General features: G+C 40.5%; 1 protein-coding gene across 1 annotated transcript; it reads left to right on the forward strand.

Moving 5' to 3' along the window:
• Positions 1–2,623: 2,623 nt before the first annotated feature.
• Positions 2,624–19,424, forward strand: SRGN (serglycin; the record flags this gene model as incomplete). The annotated part of the gene is made up of 3 exons (XM_079704003.1): positions 2,624–2,699; positions 13,132–13,279; positions 19,193–19,424. 3 exons carry the CDS (start codon positions 2,624–2,626, stop codon positions 19,422–19,424), a joined length of 456 nt encoding a protein of 151 aa, XP_079560129.1.
• Positions 19,425–21,241: the final 1,817 nt, after the last annotated feature.

The following is a 21,241-nucleotide window of genomic DNA, read 5'->3' on the forward strand; positions in this document are numbered from 1 at the left end:
AGCCTCCAGAGACATAATATAGATTTGGCACAGGATCTACTTCCTGTTTGTTTGGGGTTTTTTGTGCAGTGCCCAGTTCAGAGTTAAGACCTTCTCAGTGAGCAGCCAGGAAAGCCCCAGAGGCTGCTGAGTGGCAGAATCTTTAACTTGGAGCTTTAAAAAAGAACTGAGCCTTGGAGCCATTCCTTGGAGTAGTTTTGTGCTGCCCTCAGTATCTCCTCTGACAACCTCAATTTGTCTTAAGAACTGTTCTGCTGACTCGTAATTCTGGGAAGGTTCAAGTGCTCCAAACAGATCCTCCTTTTCCAAAGGCCACCCTGATACCAATAGCTGGTGAAAGGCAATGTTTACACTGCTTTGGGGCAGGGGGGTAGTTACACTTTTAGACAACAAGGAACTGATTTCTGTCCTGTTCCAGGATGACCATTAAGGCTTAAGGATACCCATTTTACAGGCAAATCAACTGAATGTGAAGTAAAGTAGGTGCATTTAAGGTTGCCTGGTGAATGAAGGACTAAGTCTAGCATGGAATTTGTCTTTTAAAAATACTGAAAACTTGTTGTAGAGAGGTTGAGGTTTAGGGATACGTCCTGCTCATCCACAGTTTGAAGAGGACTAGGGAAATGAAGCTGGAGGAAGACTGTTTGGAAAAAGAAACTTGGTTGTCAGTGTAGCAGAAGCAGGGTAAATGCTTATGAATGCTGCAAATGTTTTTAAAAATATCACCACGACCCAGAGAATTAAAAAAATAAAGTACTCAAATGGGAAGAGCCTCCAAAATTACCATTTTAAAGCACAAGCTCTAATCAGATCTGAGATGTTGCAGCAGCCTTGTTGAAGCTGTTGACAGGGATTATTGTTTTCGTGCCAGGGTTTTAAATTGCGGGATAGGATTAAAAGGGACCAAAGATGAGGGTTGTTATTTCAAGCTGAAACCAATATTCCATGGTGGGGAACTCACTGGGTTTGTGAGTTTGGGAGTTGGTTACTGCACTTGGAGGAGTCCCCGGACACACGTCCAGCTGGTTCTGAGGAGGGTCAAAATGTGCATTCTTTGTAGCCTTTGTGGACTTGCACCACAGCTACTCAGCGATTAGATCCTGAGGCCCGTCCTTAGCAGGAAATGGTAAAGGAATCAGCAGGAAGGCGAGAACAAGGGAAGGGAAACTCCTCCCTCCTGTCAAAGGACAGGCCAGAGTGAGGATGAAAATGGAAAGTGGGCATTGCAGGGTTAGATGTGTTGAAATGGAGAGAGGCTGAATCTTGACTGGAAGTAAGGGAAAAGTACATGCCCCAAGGACAAGGGCGTGTGATAAACTGTTGTTTTTATTATGTGACTTTAATAAGGAGCCTCTACCTCGTGTTCCTCAGGCCTCAGTCAGCACACAATCCCCAGGACATGGGGAAAATGCTGTTCCTTCACTTTGTTTTTTTGTATTTTCTGAGGTCCAGCAGCCCACTGACAGGACAACCTCCCCTTGTTTTTGATTTCCGGCTTATTCAAGGCCAGAAGACCAAAAGTCAAGTTGAAAAGTTTTACCAGGAGAAAAAAAATGAAAGTATTTCTTATGAAATCATAAGAAATACTCGGTGTGAAGGAGCAGAGGACTGCAAAATCATTTTTCTGTTTTACCCAGTTCTTTGTAACCGGAAATCCTCACTAGATTCTTTTTTTTTTTTTTTTTAAGCTGAAAGGCTGGGCAGAAATATCACCGGCCTCAGCGCTGGCCTTTCCTAGCCTCACCTCTTGACCCACACTATTTATTATTTATTTATTTGTTTGTTTGTTTGTTTATTTGCGGTAGGCAGGCCTCTCACTGTTGTGGCCTCTCCCATTGCGGAGCACAGGCTCCGAACGCGCAGGCTCAGCGGCCATGGTTCACGGGTCCAGCCGCTCCGCGGCATATGGGACCCTCCCGCACCGGGGCACGAACCCGTGTCCACTGCATCGGCAGGCGGACTCTCAACCACTGCGCCACCAGGGAAGCCCCTCACTAGATTCTTGAGGCAGAGGGAAAACTGGTGAGCCAGTGGGAGAAACTGAGTCCAATAAGAAGAAACCGCTCATTTTGAAATCTGACAACACTTTCTTGTAGATTAAAACTCAGCTTTGAAGCTTCACTTCTTGAGCTTGGCTCAGTGAGTTATGCTACTCCTGATGAAAAAGAAAATTAAGAATATTTTATGTTGAAGGGCATCAGTGATGAAAAGGCAGCATGGCAGCATCTAGCTCCCTTATCTCATCAACTGTGCAGTGGGCTCTTAATGTTAGCAATCTCGTGTTTTGATTGTTACCTGAAGAAAGAAAAAACAAAGTGTCCTGAATGCTGATTCTACTCAGCAAGTGGCAAACAACAAAACTTTTGAAAAAGCAGACCTGGGGAGAGTCCACTGCAGTTTCATAATGGGTATGAATAGTTATTTTTCTGCCCTTTTTTTTTTTTCTAAATCTTTCTGGGGCTTGATGTGGATTTCTTTCTATTTGTTCAGGAAACTGTGACGTGTGTTCTGGGCAGGGTTTGAGGTTCTGGAACCTTTTCTAAAAGGGACAGAGAGCACCCTGCTACACTTCCCTGTCGTGAGGTTGGCGTGCAGGCGGTGGAGCTGAAGCAAGTTGGTCACCATGCAGGTGCTCCTCCAGTACAGTAGGCTTGTCCTGGCTCTCGCCTTCATCCTGATTTTGGGTTCTTCAGTTCAAGGTAAGACCCAGGAATCTTGTCCCCCTATAATCTTCCTTGTAAGCCCTGGGGTCCACACAAATGTTTATATTCGTTTATATACGGAATGTATTATACTGTGGGAAAGGAGGCCAAAAAAAGAAGAAAAAAAAAAAAAGGATTTGGGGTAGCTGAACTCCTTAGTGTGAGATTGGTTAAGTTTGGTACCAAAAAAAGTTAAACTCTGAGGCAGGTGTGGCCTTATAAGTTCTTAAAATGATTGAAATGTACTATTTTATTGTCAGATGAAAATGGTTTATACATTTTTAAACGCTTAAGAAAGGAATATAGAAAATGACCTACCCCTAAGTGTCTACATCAATCCCAAGTCTTAACATAATATGGTAGTGTCATAATTATTGTGATACTGGGAAATACTATTTTTAAAATCAGAGTAAATTTGCATGTATTTTTTCTCCTTTTTTAAACTTAGTTCTTAGTGAAAATTCAATTATATTTAGACATAGTTAATGAAAACCATCTCAGATTTTAAAGAGAGGCCAAAGAATTTTAGTAATTGTTTTGTTGCTCAGAGAAACATCACATTTGGAAATTTCTTATTAGGTCTATCATTTAGGGTTGTTTAGTCAGAATGAAACAACTTAAAACCTTTAATGACTAAGAAAATGAAAACAATCAATTTGTAGGAAAAATACAATTTCTTCTCCTTTGGTAAATAAGTGATCATGTCTGAATAAGGCAGAAAGTCATGGCCTGATAAGTAGATGGGAGAATTTATAGTAGAAAAACTAAAGTTCCTCCAAATCGTAAAGGAAATATTGAGTCATGGTGATTGCACATATCCTGGATTTGTTTCTTCGAAGTTACTTCTAGTTCTCTTGTTTTTACTTCTGGTGGAAATGAAATTGTACACATGATCTCATATACATTCATTATGTATTGGAAATTTATAAAATTACTTTCTTCTTGTTATGCAATTATTCTTTCTTTTTTTTTTTTTTTTTTTTTTTTTTTGAGGTACACGGGCCTCTCACTGTTGTGGCCTCTCCCGTTGCGGAGCACAGGCTCCGGACGCACAGGCTCAGCGGCCATGACTCACGGGCCCAGCCGCTCTGCGCCATGTGGGATCTTCCCAGACCGGGGCACGAACCCGTGTCCCCTGCATCGGCAGGCGGACTCTCAACCACTGCGCCACCAGGGAAGCCCTGTTATGCAATTATTGAAGAAAAAACCAGCAAATAATGTTGCTGAAACTTTTCCATTAGTCTATTTATTTTTTAAGGTATAAAACATTGTTGAATGTAAGGAACAGGCTTTACTTGCATCTTTTAGGGAAAACCTTCAGCTTGATGAAATAATTCCCTCATGTGTTCTGACAAGATCCAGGCAGTCAGGTCCATGTTTGTAGCACAGACTTGAGTGACCTGTTGCTGCTGGGTCTACCCTGACCAGAGCTCTGTGAGTCTTTACATCTTCAAAATTTCCCAGAAATGTCACATTCCCCACTAAGATTCAATAGGGAAAACTAAAATGAAAACAAAAGCATTCTTTATGTAATAGGTATTCTTCAGAATGTAGTGAAGAAACTATCATAACACTTTATAAAGTACTAGTATTTATGTCATCACCAGGTAGGTTTAGCTCTATGTCGGGAAAGGAACCAAAAAAGAGAGAATGAATGGACTGAAAAACTAGGGAGTTTCCAAAGGAGAAGTGCAGTTGGTACTGGAATCAAGGGTTAGTGTTCACATCTGAATAAGAAGGGAAATAGATGTCCACCCACAGCTGCGTGTGTGAGTGACATCAGCTCAAGGCTGCAGAGAGGTCACTATTTCATCATACTTCTATGTGATGCCAGATATGACTCTGTAGCATTCTTTCCCCACTTAAAAAAATTTTTTTTCTTAACCCATTGATTTGACTGAACTGATCAACTGCACTAGGCTTTTGGCTTGTTTTAACTGAAACAAAACATCTTAGGTTATTGTATTAGTTTACTAAGGCTGCCATAACAAAGTACCACAGACTGGGTGGCTTAAACAACAGGAATTTATTTCCTCACAGTTCTGGAGGCTAGAAGTCCAAGATCAAGGTGTCAGCAGGGTTAGTTTCATTCTGAAGCTTCTCTCCTCAGCTTGTAGATGGCCGTCTTGTCTCTGTCTTTACATGGTTCTTTGTGTGTGTCTATGTCCCAATCTCCTCTTCTTATAAGGAAACCAGTCATACTGGATTAGGGCTCATCTGCATGACCTCATTATGTCTTAATTATCTCTTTCAAGGCCCTATCTCCAAATACAGTCCCATTCTGAGGTACTGGGGGTTAGAACTTCAACACATTGAATTGGAGGGACACAATTCAGCCCATATCAGTGACTATAAGCGAAGCTGAAGTAAAGACATGCTGTAAAAGTATGTCTACCAAGTGCAAAGAGAAGGAAGTTTGGCAATGTGTGGGAGACCCTGGAGAGGACAGTTGGCTAATCAATTTAATGTAGAGCTCCAGGGGATTATTGATGAGGCCTGACTCATCAATTGATGAGGTGACTCTTACTCTTTTACTGCCTCTCTTTTTAAAAGATGCCCATAAAGAGGAAAAATGGAAAATCCTTGAGCAGGTGTGGCCAAGGGGGTCATTGCCAGACTATGTTTCCACTCTACACTGCCTCTGAGATCACGATAATGATATTGATTCCACCTATGTGCACTGCTGTTTGATTGTAAAGTGATTCACATCCATTCTCGGGTAAACGATCATCACATTCCCTGGGAGGAGGAATTAACACCAATTTATAGAGGGGAAAATTGGGTCTTACATTCATCATCTCATTTGCTCTTTACATCAGCCTCTTGCAAAAAATTTATCAGACTTGCCCAAGGCCCATTACAACTAATTAATGGCAGAGCTGGTCATCTGATTTAAAGTTCAGAGTTAACTTTCTACTGCAATTTAGCTGTATTCTAGGTGGATTAGAGATTTTCTTTATTTAAAACAACCTTGCTTTGACTCTAGCCCTTGCTACAAAAACCACTGAGTTGAGGGACAGAGAAGGAGAAATTGAAAGTAAACTTGGAACTTTTTATAGCTTGTCAAACCATGCAAGGGTGGGGGAAATTTATTCATCTTGTGGAACTGATTAGCCAGTAGGAAGCAGCTCCAGCTTAGATGGTGATGTCTGTTTGAATGCCACCAAACAATGAACGAAATGGTCTCCCTCCCCCCTCCCCACAACATGGCAGTTTCTGCTTAAATTTTTCTAGCACACTTGCAGCAAGTCTCCATTAAGAATAGGAAATTAGTAAATTGAGATGATGTTGGGGAAAAATTGATATTACAATACGATATTACTGGGGTAAGTTATTTGCTCTGGTAATGTTTACTTATAGAAAGTATTTGCTAAAGCAGGACTAGTGACTCTGTGTGTATGTGTGAAAGAAATAGGGGCAAAGACAGAGACAGAGAGAGACAGAGACAGACAGAGAAAGGGCGGGGTGGGCAGTGAGGGAAGTGATTGTAAATAAAAAACATTCTTCTCCCTTGAATCCACCACAAAATTAAACAGGAGATCTGTAAGTGGGGCCTCTTAGGAAGATAATTTTTCTGTCCATGAGCATATTCCCTTTTGTTTTTTAAATTATGGTAATCTTAAGATTTCTCTCAAGCAAGATAGAATCAAGATACTCCCACACATCGGGGGCTGGAACTGTTGAATTTTCACATTCTGCCAACACCCTTCAATAAATATGTCAGGAACCTGGTATCTGTAACCGTGTTCTTTCTTTATTTATTTTAATTTTTTTTTTTTTTTGCGGTACGTGGGCCCTTCACTGTGGTGGCCTCTCCCGTTGCGGAGCACAGGCTCCAGACACGCAGGCTCAGCGGCCATGGCTCACGGGCCCAGCCGCTCCATGGCATGTGGGATCTTCCGAGACCGGGGCACGAACCCGTGTCCCCTGCATCGGCTGGCGGACTCTCAACCACTGCACCACCAGGGAAGCCCTCGTGTTCTTTATTTTAAAGCAGATTTAAAATCCCCAGTGTGTTGATCATTTTATAATGTATAGCAATACAGGACCACTATGTTATGCACCTGAAACTAACATAGTATATTAGGTCAACTATACTTAAAAAAAAACCCACCTCGGGACTTCCCTGGTGGTCCAGTGGTTAAGAATCTGCCTTCCAATGCAGAGGAGGTGGGTTCGATCCCTGGTCGGGGAACTAAGATCCCACATGCCGTGGAGCAACTAAGCCCACACACTCTGGAGCCTGCCCACCACAACTAGAGAGAAGCCCGTGTGCCTCAGTGAAAAATCCTGCGTGCCGCAGCTAAGTCCCGACTCAGCCAAAAATAAAAATAATAAATAAATAAATATTAAGAAAACACCTAATATGATTTTATTTATATGAAACATCCAACTTGCTTAAAAATATAGAGATAAAAAGTAGATTAATTAGTGGTTACTTAGGGATGAGAAGCATGAGATACAGGAGCTGGCTAGCTAAAGGATAGGGGATTTCTCTTTGATGATGAAATTGTTCTAAATTTGTGGTGATAGTTGCACATACCTATGAATATGCTAAAAACCACTGAAGTTTACATTTTAGAAGAGTGATTGTGTGCTATGTTACATACATACTAATAAAACTTTTTTTAATTAAAAAAATAAAATCACTAGTCCCAAACTAGATAAACATTTCTGTGGGGGAGGTGGACTTCTATCTTTGATTTCTTTATAAATTTTGGAGCAGCTTTATTGAGATAGATTTCATATACCATACAATTCACCCATTTAAAGTGTACATCGATGGTTTTCTAGTATATTCACAGATACGTGCAACCATCACCATAGTCTATTTTAGAACATTTTCATCACCCAAAAAAAGAAACCCCTCTTTATAAATTTTAAAAGCTGAGATTCTAAACTCTAGAGGGAATTTGTATTTTAGAAGTTTTCTAATTTACCAGAGTTGTGTTTCTTACACCAGTGAAAAGATGAGATCTTTCACTTAGATGCTGCTTCCTCATTAAACTATTAAATTTACTTTTCTGTTTAACTTCCTATCTATGCAAGCACTTACTTGGTTTGATATTCAGCCATCCACGACAGTAGAGAAGAATGTCTAGACCTGCTCTGTCTGAAATGGTAGCCGCGGGCTTCTTGTGGCTACTAAACACTTGAAATGTGTGAATCGTGGCGAGTCCAAAATGAGGTATGGTGTAAGTGCAAAATACACACCAGATTTGAAAGCTTAGGATGAAAAAAATTGTAAAATATCCATTAATAACTTATATTGATTATGTTGTGACAATATTTGAATATATTTAAGTAAAATATTTTCAAATTAATGTCACCTCTTTTTTATTTTTTAAAATATGGCGGTTGTAACATCCATACGTGTACGGATGGTTTCTCTTGTTTCTATTGGACCGTGCTGGTCTAGACGGCATGGGGTGTGAAGACATTGCCCTCTGCTGGAGCAGATGTTGAATTTTTACCTGACTCACAATGATGACGCTTCTAAGTAACAATTCAGTAGATGCCAAGCTCAAGCTTCTTCAAGAAAGAATCAGAGGAGAAGGAGCTAAAATGTATTAAATACCTACCATGTGCAAAGGCTTCTGCTAGATGTTTCAGATACTTTTATCTTGTTTAAACAGGAACTCTTTGGGATACTATTATGGGATACTGTGGTGGAACAGGAATTTAAGTTTGGTCTCTCTACAAGCTGTTCACTATCAGAGATAGGTCAATAGGTCATTGTCATCCTCCTCATCATCAGAGAAACTAGCATTTAAAGAGCTCTGACGGGACTTTCCTGGTGGTCCACTGGTTAAGATTCCATGCTCCCAATGCAAGGGGCCCGGGTTCGATCCCTGGTCGAGGAACTAGATCTCCTATGCCTGTGTCAACTAAGAGTTCACATGCCGCAACTAAGAAGTCCACATGCTGCAACAAAGATCCCGCATGGCACAATGAAAATCCTGCGTGCTGCAACCAAGACTCAGTGCAGCCAAAATCAATAAACAAATAAATGTTAAAAAAAAAAGAAAGAAAAGAAAAGGGAGAGATTAATTTAAATAAATAAAGAGCTCTGGGCTTCCCTGGTGGCGCAGTGGTTGAGAGTCCGCCTGCCGATGTAGGGGACATGGGTTCGTGCCCCGGTCCGGGAAGATCCCACATGCCGCGGAGCAGCTGGGCCCGTGAGCCATGGCCGCTGAGCCTGCGCGTCCGGAGCCTGTGCTCCGCAACGGGAGAGGCCACAACAGTGAGAGGCCCGTGTACCGCAAAAAAAAAAAAAAGAAAAAAAAGAGCTCTGACCATGGTGTTAGGTACTATTCTACGGCCTAATATTTATATGTCATTATTAGAGTTACTATTGTCCCCATTTTATGGATGAGGAAATTGAGGTACAGGGAGGTTAAGGTTACACAGCTAGTAAGGGGGAGACATTGTGATGTCAACTTGACATCACAAGTTGATGTCAAGCCTTACCTCCAGCCTCCAAGCAGTGACAGAGCTAACCCATTCTGGATGACTAGCGTCCCAGACCAGAAACTGTAAGCTATATTCAGGAACTATGGGGAAGATTGTGATAGAATAGTAAGTAGTTCTAAAAGAAAGAATGAATGAAAGTAAGACAGACAGAAAGAAAGAAGGAAAACAATGGGAGAACATTTACTTTCTACATTAGAGTCTTTGTTTTGTTTATATTTTTAAAAGAATATTGTTTATTACAGCAATTTAGAAAACAAAGTGAGAAAAAAAAAACACCAGAGTCTACCACTATAGTTATTTCTGTGTATTTCCTCCCATTCCTCACCCCCCCGGTATCTATTTATGTAGTTATATTAACAACTATTATGCATAGTGGTACTCTGCTTTTTAAAAAATATTTATTTATTTATTTTTGGTTGTATCAGGTTTTAGTTGCAGCACACAGGATCTTTCGTGTGGCACACAGACTCCTCTCTAGTGGTGGCGCAAAGGCTCCAGCACGCGCGGGCTCAGTAGTTGTGGTGCAAGGGCTCTCTAGTTATGGCTTGTGGGCTCATAGTTGCGGCACATGGGCTTATTTGCCCTGCGGCACATGGGATCTTAGTTCCCTGACCAGGGATCGAACCTGAGTCTCCTGCATTGGAAGGCGGATTCTTAACCACTGGACCACCAGGGAAGTCCCCTCTGCTTTTTTTAAACTCATTTTTGAACATAGATTTTCCTATGATGCTACATAGTCTTTTCCATAACTACTGCTTTTTTCCCATTTGTTTAATATTCTCTCATATGAATGCCTCATAATTAATCTGAGTATATTCTCTTGTTTTGATTGTTTAGTTATTTCCTGTTTCCCTATTTTAAATAATACTAAGGTGAACAGCATCATGAATTCTTTACATATTTTCCCTCTCTCTCTCTCTCCATATATATATGTATATAATGTATATCTTAATGTTGTTACTAATAACTTAGCAATGCTGTATTTATAAAATTAATCAGAAATATTAGCTAGGACAAAGTTGAGTGTAAACAGACATAATAGAGATTCATGAGGAAAGAGGACATTTTGCAAAAGTTCTGTGGTTCTGCAATTTTTTAAGAACAAAGTCCTTGGCCATCCCATTAAGATGTAAAGTGAATTTGACCTCAGTAGAGGCTTCACTTTTCAACCTCTGATAGTTGAGAACAGGACACAACTTGTGCATACTCTCCTAGAAATACAGATACCCAGAGGGAAAAAAAGCAAAACTCCAGAACTTATGGTCTTTGGGAGGGCTGGGTAATGAGATTAGGAGTAAATTTTTTTGTTTGTTTGCTACATTTTTCAAAATTTTCTATAATGAATATATATTCCTTCTCTAAGATAAATGTTATTAAAAATGGCAACAAAAGCAGTCTAGATGTAAGGAATATCTAAATAAACTCTCCATTTCTAGGAGAGAGTACTATAAAAGGTAGAAAGCCCTCTAGAACCTGAGTTAAAGTCAGGAAACCATTGAAAAGTTGCTGTATGTATCCATTTACATAAAATTCTAGAAAATGCAAACTAATTTATAATGACAGTAACGAGATTGATGGTTGAGGGGGGCTGGGGGGAGTCAGGAGGAGGGAGGGAGAAGGGCAGGATCACAAAGGGGCACAAGGAAACTCTGGGGGATGTTGAATATGTTCATACCCTTGATTGTGGTGATGGTTCCATGGTGTATCCATTTGTCGAAACAAATTGTGCACTTTAAATGTGCACAGCTTATTGAATGTCAAGTCCACCTTAAGAAAGCTGTCAAAAAATAAAAATAATTTTGAATAGATAATACATACATATGGCTCAAAAATCTAAAGGTTCAAAAGGATATGCAGTGAAAAGTCAATGCTCTTCCTTCCACTGTCTTCCAGCCACCAACTCCCTCCACAAAGATGATCAGTTTGCTGTATATCTTTTCAGAGATGTTCTGTGCATGTAAGCATATATGTAAATATAGTGTGAAAAAACACAAACACACACAAATGGTAACAAACAATTCATAGCGTTCTTTACTTTTTTTAACTTAATAATATACCTTGGAGGGAATTCCCTGGCGGTCCAGTAGTTCAAATCCTTGGTCGGGGAACTAAGTTCTTGCAAGCCACATAGCGTGGCCAAAAACAACAACAACAAACACACACACACACCCCTTGGAAATTATTCTATATCAGTACCCAGAGAACTGCCTCATTCTTTTAATAGCTGTATAGTACTGTAGGCTGTGCCTTAATTCATTAACATTTAATTTTCTAATCTTTGCTATCACAAAAAATATTGCAGTGATTATCCACAACACTGTTTTTCATTTTATTTTATTTTGCTTTCATAAATAGTTGTCATCACGTGCATCTCAATCTGTACAGAATAACGTGCTGGGCTTTAAAACTGTTGCAGGAAGGGGGACCCCTTCCAGGGCCCGAGAATGGGCTCTTGTCTAACACTTAGAAATGAATTGTCCAAGGAGACACATGTGCTGACAAAGCAAGAGACTTTATTGGGAAGGGGCACCCGGGTGGAGAGCAGCAGGGTAAGGGAACCCAGGAGAACTGCTCTCATGTGGCTCGCAGTCTCAGGTTTTATGTTAATGGGGTTAGTTTCCGGCTTGTCTCTGGCCAATCATTCTGACTCAGGGTCCTTCCTGGTGGCAAGGGCATCTCTCAGCCAAGATAGATTCCAGTGAGAAGGATTCTGGAAGGTTGGTAGGACATATGGACTGGTGTCTCTTCTCTCCTTTTGACCTTTCCTGAATTCTTCCCATTAGTGGTAGCTTGTCAGTGGTAAGGTCCTTCCTTACCAGGACCTCCTGTTGTAAGACAACTCATGTAAGTGGTTACTCTCATGCCTGGCCAGGGCAGGTGGTTTCGGTCGGTGATTCCCTTAACAAAACTACCTTTCCTGCTTTTCAAGAATTTTAGATGTGCACCTTCAGGTTAGGTTATTATTAGTTGCACTTGTGTGAATCAAGTTTGTACTTGAGGTGGGGAGATGAACCTTTGGAAGGGTGGTGAAGTATTTCTCACCACCAGGCCTCCATCCTTGCTGGACTGAGGAAGGAAGAATTTATTTCATGAATTAATAAGGTATCGCCTATATAACCTCTTAACACAAGATATGGAGCCTTTTGCATAGACATTAAAAGAGACTGCGACAGACCAGCTTTTGTGAATAGAGGAGCCTTGATTTTTGAAATCTGACTAGATGTGAGGGCAAAGAAAGAGGCCAAGTTTTTAACCTACTTTTCATTCCCAAGAATACCCAAGAATTTATTTTCAATGCCCAAGAATGGCCCTAAAGAACTAGGGCTCTGTAGTATCTCGGGTACTAATTGGTACATTCCTTAACCTTTATGAACATGATTCGACTCATCTCTACCAGAACAGGCAGGATTCGGGGTCAGATACAGGTTTGAATCCTGGGTCCTCTACTTAGTACCTGTGCAGCCTCAGTGTTCCTTTGTATAAAATGGAAATAATAGTACAAAGATAATGATAGTTAACATTATCAAGTGTTTACTGTGTACCTGGCACTATGTTAAGATCTTTACATGCATTTTCTCATTTAATTTTTGTTACCAGCTTATGAAAAAGAGACACTCTTAGTACCTCAGTTTTCTGGTGGGGTCTTGGGGAAGTTAAGGTTTCACAGCTCACCAGTAGCAGAGCTGGGACTTCACTCCAGGCAGCTAATTGCCAAAGCCTGTTCTAACCTTAAACTCTAGGCTACTTTAGAGGGGTGTTGTGAGAAGGACAAATGGTGTGCATAAAGGGCTAGCAAATAGTGGGTGCTCCTGTGATATTAATGATATTAATAAAACCTGTCCACACCTTACCTACCAAATTTAGAATCTATTTAATTAAAAATTTCTTAGGGACAGAGTGATTAGAAGCTGTGTAAGAGACATTTATTGACCACGTGGGTTCCTTGTTTGGGCAGGTTCTCCTGTGCGGAGAGCCAGATACCAGTGGGTACGCTGCAATCCTGACAGCAATTCTGCAAACTGCATTGATGAAAAGGGACCAGAGTTCGATCTACTTCCAGGTGAATCCAACAGAATCCTATCTCCAAGGACTGACCCTTTTTCGTAAGTGGAAATTCTTGATTTTACTTTCACCATCCGCTGCTGAGATCTTGGCATGGAGGTGGGAGGGTTGCCAAGAGTGTTTTTCTTCAGGCTCTTGCTTCCATGGTTAGGTTCCATGGTTAGGTTTTCACTGCACAGTACAGGGTAAAACTGTACTGTATTTACTGGTATATGAGATGCACAAGAATACATGATTCACCTACTTTTTAAAGAATTTTATTTATTTTTAAAAATTTATTTATTTTTGGCTGCGTTGGGTCTTCGTTGCTGCGCGCGGGCTTTCCCTAGTTGCTGAGAGCAGGGGCTACTCTTCGTTGCAGTGCGCGGGCTTCTCATTGTGGTGGTTTCTTTTGTTGCGGAGCATGGACTCTAGGCATGCGGGCTGAGTAGTTGCGGAGCGCGGGCTTAGCTGCTCTGTGGCATGTGGGATCTTCCCAGACCAGAGATAGAACCCGTATCTCCTGCACTGGCAGGCGGATTCTTAACCACTGCGCCACCAGGGAAGTCCCTATTCCCTACACTTTTGCAAGGTCTTTTTCTTGTGGCAGAAACAAAAATTGAATATTTTTCACCAATAGGTATTGAAAATGATTGAACATTATTTTATTAATGTAAATAGAGCACATTGTATATTTATATTAAAATCCAATAGGAGTCTATCACCTGAATGGATAAACAAAATGTGGTACATCCCTTAAGTGGAATATTATTTGGCCACAAGAAAGAAGGAGGTACTGATAAATGCTATAACATGGGTGAATCCTGAAAACATTATGCAAAGTGAAGGAAACCAGACACAAAAAGCCACATATTGTATGATTCCATTTATGTGAAATGTCCAGAATAGGCAAATCCATAGAGACAGAAATAGAGTAGTGGTTGCCAGGGGCTGTGAGGGAGGGAGGAATAAAGAGTGACTGCTATTAGGTACAAGATTTTTGAGGGGTGATAAAAATGTTCCGTTTAGATAGTAGTGATAAAAAAAAAAGAAATTAGGGAAAGGAAGAATAAGTGTCCATGACTCATAAAAAAAAGTCAAAACTCCTTTTTTAAAATTAAATTAAATTAATTTATGTTTTATACAGCAGGTTCTTATTAATTATCTATTTTATACATATTAGTGTATAAATGTCAACTGCAATCTCCCAATTCATCCTCCCCCCGCTTCCTCCCTTGGTGTCCATACGTCCAAAACTCTTCTTGATCAAATAAAACCTGCCTTATACTTGCAAAAAAGATCCAATAGGAATTCATAAGTAACAAAAATTGAATTGTATTAAAACCCATTATTTCAATGAATATCAAAATTATATGTAGCAAAGGTACATTATGAAAAGAATTATCATAAAGTTTTAATCTTCAGGCTTAAATAGAAAATCACTCCCCTGAAAGCCACGTAAATCATCATGCCCAAACCAGGTAAGCCTATCATCACTTTGGGGATCCTGGTAACCCCCTTCATCACTGAAATTATATCATCACCATCCTCAAAATGCAACTCTGCAACCCTGTGCTTTTAGGTCCATGGCATAAAGCTTGAACGTGATATTACAGCATCCTCCATTATTTTAAGTCACGGATTTCAACAGTAATTCATTTAAATCTAAGATATTAGAGGAACAATGCAAGTCCTCCAAAACAAATATTTTACACTATTTCTTCCTTCCTCAAATCTGTATGATCTTCCACACTCTTTGACATAAATTGTAGCAATATTTTTTTGGATCCGTGTCCTAAGGCAAAGGAAACAAAAGCAAAAATAAACAAATGGGACCTAATTAAACTTAAAAGCTTTTGCACAGCAAGGGAAACCATCGACAAACAAAAGGACAACTTACTGAATGGGAGAAAATATTTGCAAATGATATGACTAATAAGGGGTTAATATCTAAAGTATATAAACAGCTCATACAACTCAACATCAAAAAAAAAAACATCCCGATTAAAAACTGGGCAGAAGATCTGAATAGACATTTTTCCGAAGACATCCAGTTAGACAACAGGCACGTGAAAAGATGCTCAACATCGCTAATCACCAGAGAAATGCAAATTAAAACCACAGTGAATATCACCTCCCACCTGTCAGAATGGCTGTCATCAAAAAGATCACAAATAACAAATTGCTGGCGAGGATGTAGAGAAAAGAGGACCCTTGTACATTGTTAATGGGAATGTAAGTTGGTGCAACCACTGTACAAAACAGTGTGGAGGTTCCTCAGAAAACTAAAAATAGAGTTACCATATGATCCTGCAATTGTACTCCTGGGTATATATCCAAAGAAAATGAAAACACTAATTTGAAAAGATATATGTTCCCCAATGTTCATAGCAGCATTATTTATAATAGCCAAGATATGGAATCAATCTAAGTGTCCATCAGTAGATGAATGGATAAAGAAGATGTGATACACACACACACATTGGAATACTACTCAGCCATAAAAAAGAACGAAATTTTGCCATTTGCAGCAACATGGATGGACTTGGAGGTATTATGCTTAGTGAAATAAGTCAGACAGAGAAGACAAATACTGTATGATATCATTTATATGTGGAATCTAAAAAAAAAACAAACTTGTGAATATAACAAAAAAGAAACAGACACACAGATATAGAGAACAAACCAGTGGTTACCAGTGGGGAGAAGGAAGGGAGAGAGGCAAGCTAGGGGCAGGGGATTAAGAGGTACAAACTACTGTGAATAAAATAAATAATCGGGCTTTCCTGGTGGCGCAGTGGTTCAGAATCTGCCTGCCAATGCAGGGGACGCGGGTTTGATCCCTGGCCCGGGAAGATCCCACATGCCGCAGAGCAACTAAGCCCGTGTGCCACAACTACTGAGCCTGTGCGCCTAGAGCCTGTGCTCTGCAACAAGAGAAGCCACCGCACCGCAACGAAGAGTAGCCCCGGCTCGCGCCAACTATAGAAAGTCCGCGCACAGCAAGGAAGAACCATCGCAGCCAAAAATAAATAAATAAAAATAAATAAATAATCTACAAGGATGTATTGTACAACACAGGGAATATAGCCAATATTTTATAATAACTATAAATGGAATATAACCTTTAAAATTGTGAATCACTGTTGTACACCTGAAATGTATATAATATTGTAAATCAACTCTACCTCAACTAAAAATAATAAATAAAAACATCTCTAGGATCTTCCCTTTCCTCAGCCAGCGACTTTCCTTCTTGCTCTGACACTCCTGTTAACATGGATGCACAGCCCCTGCTTCAGTGACGGTCTTGGACACTTTTGCTCTCAGATCCATTTCTTCTCCTTCCATCTCCCTGCTCTGCATTGGGTGGGGGTGGTGAGGGCTGATCCCTATGGTCTGCATTTCTCAGGCTCCCAGATCTGTGGCTGAGTTTGGCCAGTGGGATGCCTGAAAGGGAGACTGGTCAGCGTGGGCGGCAGGGAGAGACAAGGATGTTTCTTCTCATTCCTGCCTTGGGTGGCACCTCTGGCAAGGCTGTGTCTCATCCATGGCTTCAGCTTCCACCAGATGCTCTTGGTCCCTGGGCTCAGGTAGTACCACCTCCTCCACTGCCCCTCTAGCCCAGCGAGGGAAATATTTTCTTGCTGGTCCTCATCTCTGGGTTTCCTTATTATTCCCTATTTGGCTTTGCTTCTCTTCCATCTCATGTGTAAGCAATTCCCTGTCTTAAATATTTAGGTAAGTTTCTTGACTGTACTATGACTGTGGCAGCTTCTAAGGCCACCCCTCTTTGTGCAGGGCATCCTATCCCCATGCACCTTCTCCAGGACTTTAATTCTGCAGTTAACCCTCTGAACCCAGCATCTTCTTCTCATCAGTATGCAGACATTCTCTAGTATTTCCTACATTTAGGTAAAATCCCCTCTTTGACTCTGCATCCTTTCCAGCTGTTGCCCCATTCTCTGCTCCTCTTCACAGTAACACTTCCTGATAGGGTTGCCGATGCTTACTATCTCCTCAACCCCTTCTGGTTCTACCTTCACCCAGAGTGCTTGGTAGAAGCACTTACTTTTTTTTAAAATTTAACTTTTTTTTTTTTTTTTAATTGAACCTGGGCCTTCGGCAGTGAAAGCGTGGAGTCCTAACCACTGGACTGCCAGGGAATTCCCAATTTAAGTTCTTTTTTATTTTCCTCTACACTGGTAAAAGTTCCGAGGGAGCTTGAAGTTTTTAAAACATTTTAACTATCCCTCTTTCCCACCCCCGACTTCTGAATTTACAAAGCAAAGGAGAGCAGAAGTCCCAATTTTTAATGGTTCCCCACCTCCTCATGTTATTTGATCCAAAAACTATATACAAGTTTGTAGCAGTCATAGTTACTGTACATGTTTAGGAGGGAGGGAGGCAAGAAGGGATAGGGAGAATGGTGATCCAAAAGAATAAAAACAGAAACCAAATAGGTCACAATTACTTCCTGTTGACACATCTGCTGGTTACTTCTGTTTAGCTTACTTGACTTCTCTTTTATTTATTTTTTTCCTGCGCCACATGGCTTGTGGGATCTTAGTTTCCCGGCTAGGGATTGAGCCTGCACCCTTGGCACTGAAGTGCAGAGTCCTAACCACTGAACCGCCAGGGAATTCCCACGTGCCTTCTCAGTTGCCTTCAAAAACAGTTGACCAACCTTCCTCTGAAATACTTTTTTCTCTGGGCTTCCATGGTCCCACCTTGTCTTGGGTTTCCTTCTACTTCCCTGGCTGTTCTTTCTCCTGTGATTAATATTTAATATGTTGGGGCGGCCCTAGCTCTGTCGTGGGCTGCTTTTGTATCTGCATGCCTTTTTGGGGTGAATTCATCCTGTTCCATGGCTTTAAATACTGTGTGTGTGTGTGTGTGTGTGAGAGACAGAGACAGACAAAGACAGAGACAGAGACGGGGGGGGGGGGGGAAGGAGAGGGAGAGGGAGAAACTACCAAATCTGTGTTTCCAGCTCTGATTCCTTTTCCCTGACCCCGCAGCCTAAACCATCCAGCAGGTCACCCTCTATTACATTATTCCACTTTCTCTGCATAACATTTAGCCGCACCTAATATTTTCCTGATTTGCTTATTCACTTTTTATTGTCTGTCTCCCCGCCAGTTATAAACCTCTGAGCAGGGACCTCATCTATCAGTCTCCATTCTATCCCAGGCACTCAGAACAGGGATCAGATATTCAATATTTATTGAATGCAGGCATGAAGGAAACTCTGATCTGTTGTATGGCCTGTGGTTTATTACTTTCATGCAGAAAATGACCCATAGGCTATGAAACTCAACTTTCGTCTCTGATACTTCGTTGCCTTATTCTGCCACTGATGGGTGGCATCATTGCTCTGGTCCTTTGGTGCTGAGTGGACTTCAAACTATCCCACTGAACCCAGTTGAATGAATGCACTTATTTGCGGGGAGGAGACTGAATGTTAACATGCTGGAAAATATAATGCTTGACTTGTTACAAAGAATTTCTTAAGCATGAGCTTTGTTGAAGCCCTGTGAAGTTATTAGAGATTTTGCAGAATTTTTAAAATAGGAAAAATATATATCTAGGATAACTTACTTGTGTGTCCTTTCTTCAGTGGGAGAAAGTGTAAAAATGGGATCTTTTCTGTAAAAAATAAATGACCCCTTAAGTAAATTCCAAATATAGGATTGCTATGTTAGTGATAAGAAAATTCGCATTTTACATGCATCTGCAATGAGTAGATGTTGAACTGATAAAGGCAACGAGTTAGATACAGTAAGTATTGTAAATATGTGGAAAGGTCTGACTTATTTTTTGTTTTAAAACATTAAATAACTGGGAAACTTTTAACTTAAAATTTGAGCAACTGAGTGGCTACATTTACATTCATATCTTAAAAAATTTATTATGATTATCTTTTCATGTCTCAAACTTTAATGTTTCTTTTCCATTTTTCTGTCATGCTTCAGAATGATGAAATCCAGGAACTTGAATGATGTCTTCCCTCTTTCTGAGGACTTTTCAGGATCAGGCTCTGGAAGTGGCTCTGGAAGTGGCTTCCTACGTGAAATTGAACAGGAATACCAACCAGTAGAAGAAAACGATGCTTTTTATTACAACCTTAGGTCTCTGGAGAGAAATTTGTCCTCAGACAACCAGGACTTGGGTCAGGATGGACCAGAAGAGGATTTTACTATATAAAAGAGAGGGTTTCCCACCTTGACGCCAGGCAATGTATTTGTGTGTCATGGTTAAATGATTAATTTGAGGACAAAAAGCTTTATAGAAAATTTAAAACATCTGAAAAGGAAGTTTAAGTTTTATTATCTTTTTTTTTCTTATGAATTCTTAAAGCCTCCTTTTTCTATCCTAATGTCCTGGAAAATACCTGCATTTCTTTTGTATCGTATTCAACAACATCACTATGAAGTTAACTAGACTCCACATATGTACAAAATTGCTTTAAAGAATAAATTATACTGTTTTTAAAATATTTAGTTTGAGAAACAAATTGACAGGCACTATTTCATATCTAAATCTTCAGGAAGCTGACTCTGATTATGAAATCTAGATATGCCTCTTTTTTTTGTGAAAAAACACAGATGAAACATACAGTGAATGTACAGAGTGGGTATTTAACATGTTTTACAGTGTGAAGTTAACTGCTCTAATAGTACCACTGGAAGTGTTTGCAGAGCTAGTGGACAGCATTTGCTTAGAAGTGTGATTGCTGTCACAATTAGAAACTTAACACCCAGATTAAAGCACCATTGTGCTCTCAATACCTCATACTGCTTTACTTTTTTTCCTGGATATCTATGTATTTTCAAACATTACTCTATTAAAGCAGAAGTATAATCAAAGGGTCAAGCTGTCTGGGCTCCCTTGTTCATGAAGTAATTATTTGTTCAAATGTTTCTAGATTCTCATCAACAAAATATCTGTAAAGTTATTTTACAGTGAGACCAAATTTTGTAACTGGAATCAAATCCTGTTAACTAGCAGATGAAGAAAACAATGATGCTACAGAGAGGGTTACTCTTGTCCAAACACTTCCTCTTCTTGAAGGCTATACTATACTCATCTCTGTTCCCCTTAATTCTGAAAAGCCTGTCAGCATCATTGTCATGGATCCTGTTCTGTACCATCTAGATACCCTCTTCAGAACTGAGGACTTATTCAAATTAACCTCTGTGGAAGAGAGACACCTTGTCCAAGGCCACACCTCTTCCCATGGCAGCCTGCACCCAATGCCTGGTTGATGTGGGCATATGAGTGCCAGACCCCTCTCCTGAACTTGGAACAATTCAGCAGGACAATCACAGATTCAGAGCTCCTTGAGGAGTCATCTGAGGCTTTGTTGGGACTGTTTTGCAGCTCAGTTTCTTCCTTTACTTAGTCTTGCTTCCTTCCATTCCCCCCTGAGAGAGCTCCCTTAGGAACTTTCTGCACACTAGTTTTCATCTCAGAGTTTGCTCTATGGAGAATCCAACCTGTGAAAGTTGGTGCCAGGATGGGTAGAAAGCAGATGCTAAAATGGGATTTTGGAGCTGGATCACCTACTGTCTGGCTGGCAATGAGGACCCCATCACTGGCAGTAGATGCAGAACAACCACAAGAGAGCATTGCAATTGTTCAAACTTTCACTGATGATGAACTGGGATGGTGTACCAGTGGAAGGAAGTGCACCAGGGTGTGGTATATGAGGCATCTGAGAAATATGGGGAAGTAGTAATTATAGAGACAATGACATTGGATGGCTCTTGCTGGAGGCAATTAATGAAAGACCAAGGATGATTAATTAAAGACTAAATGTGAAAACTAATGGACCTCCTCAGCAGCATATTCAGAAACTCTCTTCTGCAGTGGAAGGGCAGGAAAAGCTGAGGCTCAGGCCCAGGATATAATCAGAAGAATAGCAAAGTTCAAGAATGTTAAGTTGCCAAGCTAGCCAAGTCTGTTAAGCAACATCAGGGCCCTGACTGGGAAAATACTGGACCCTCAGAAATGAAGACCTC

Source organism: Hyperoodon ampullatus (assembly GCF_949752795.1).
Source record: "Hyperoodon ampullatus genome assembly, chromosome: 1".
Taxonomy (NCBI): Eukaryota; Metazoa; Chordata; class Mammalia; order Artiodactyla; family Ziphiidae; genus Hyperoodon; species Hyperoodon ampullatus.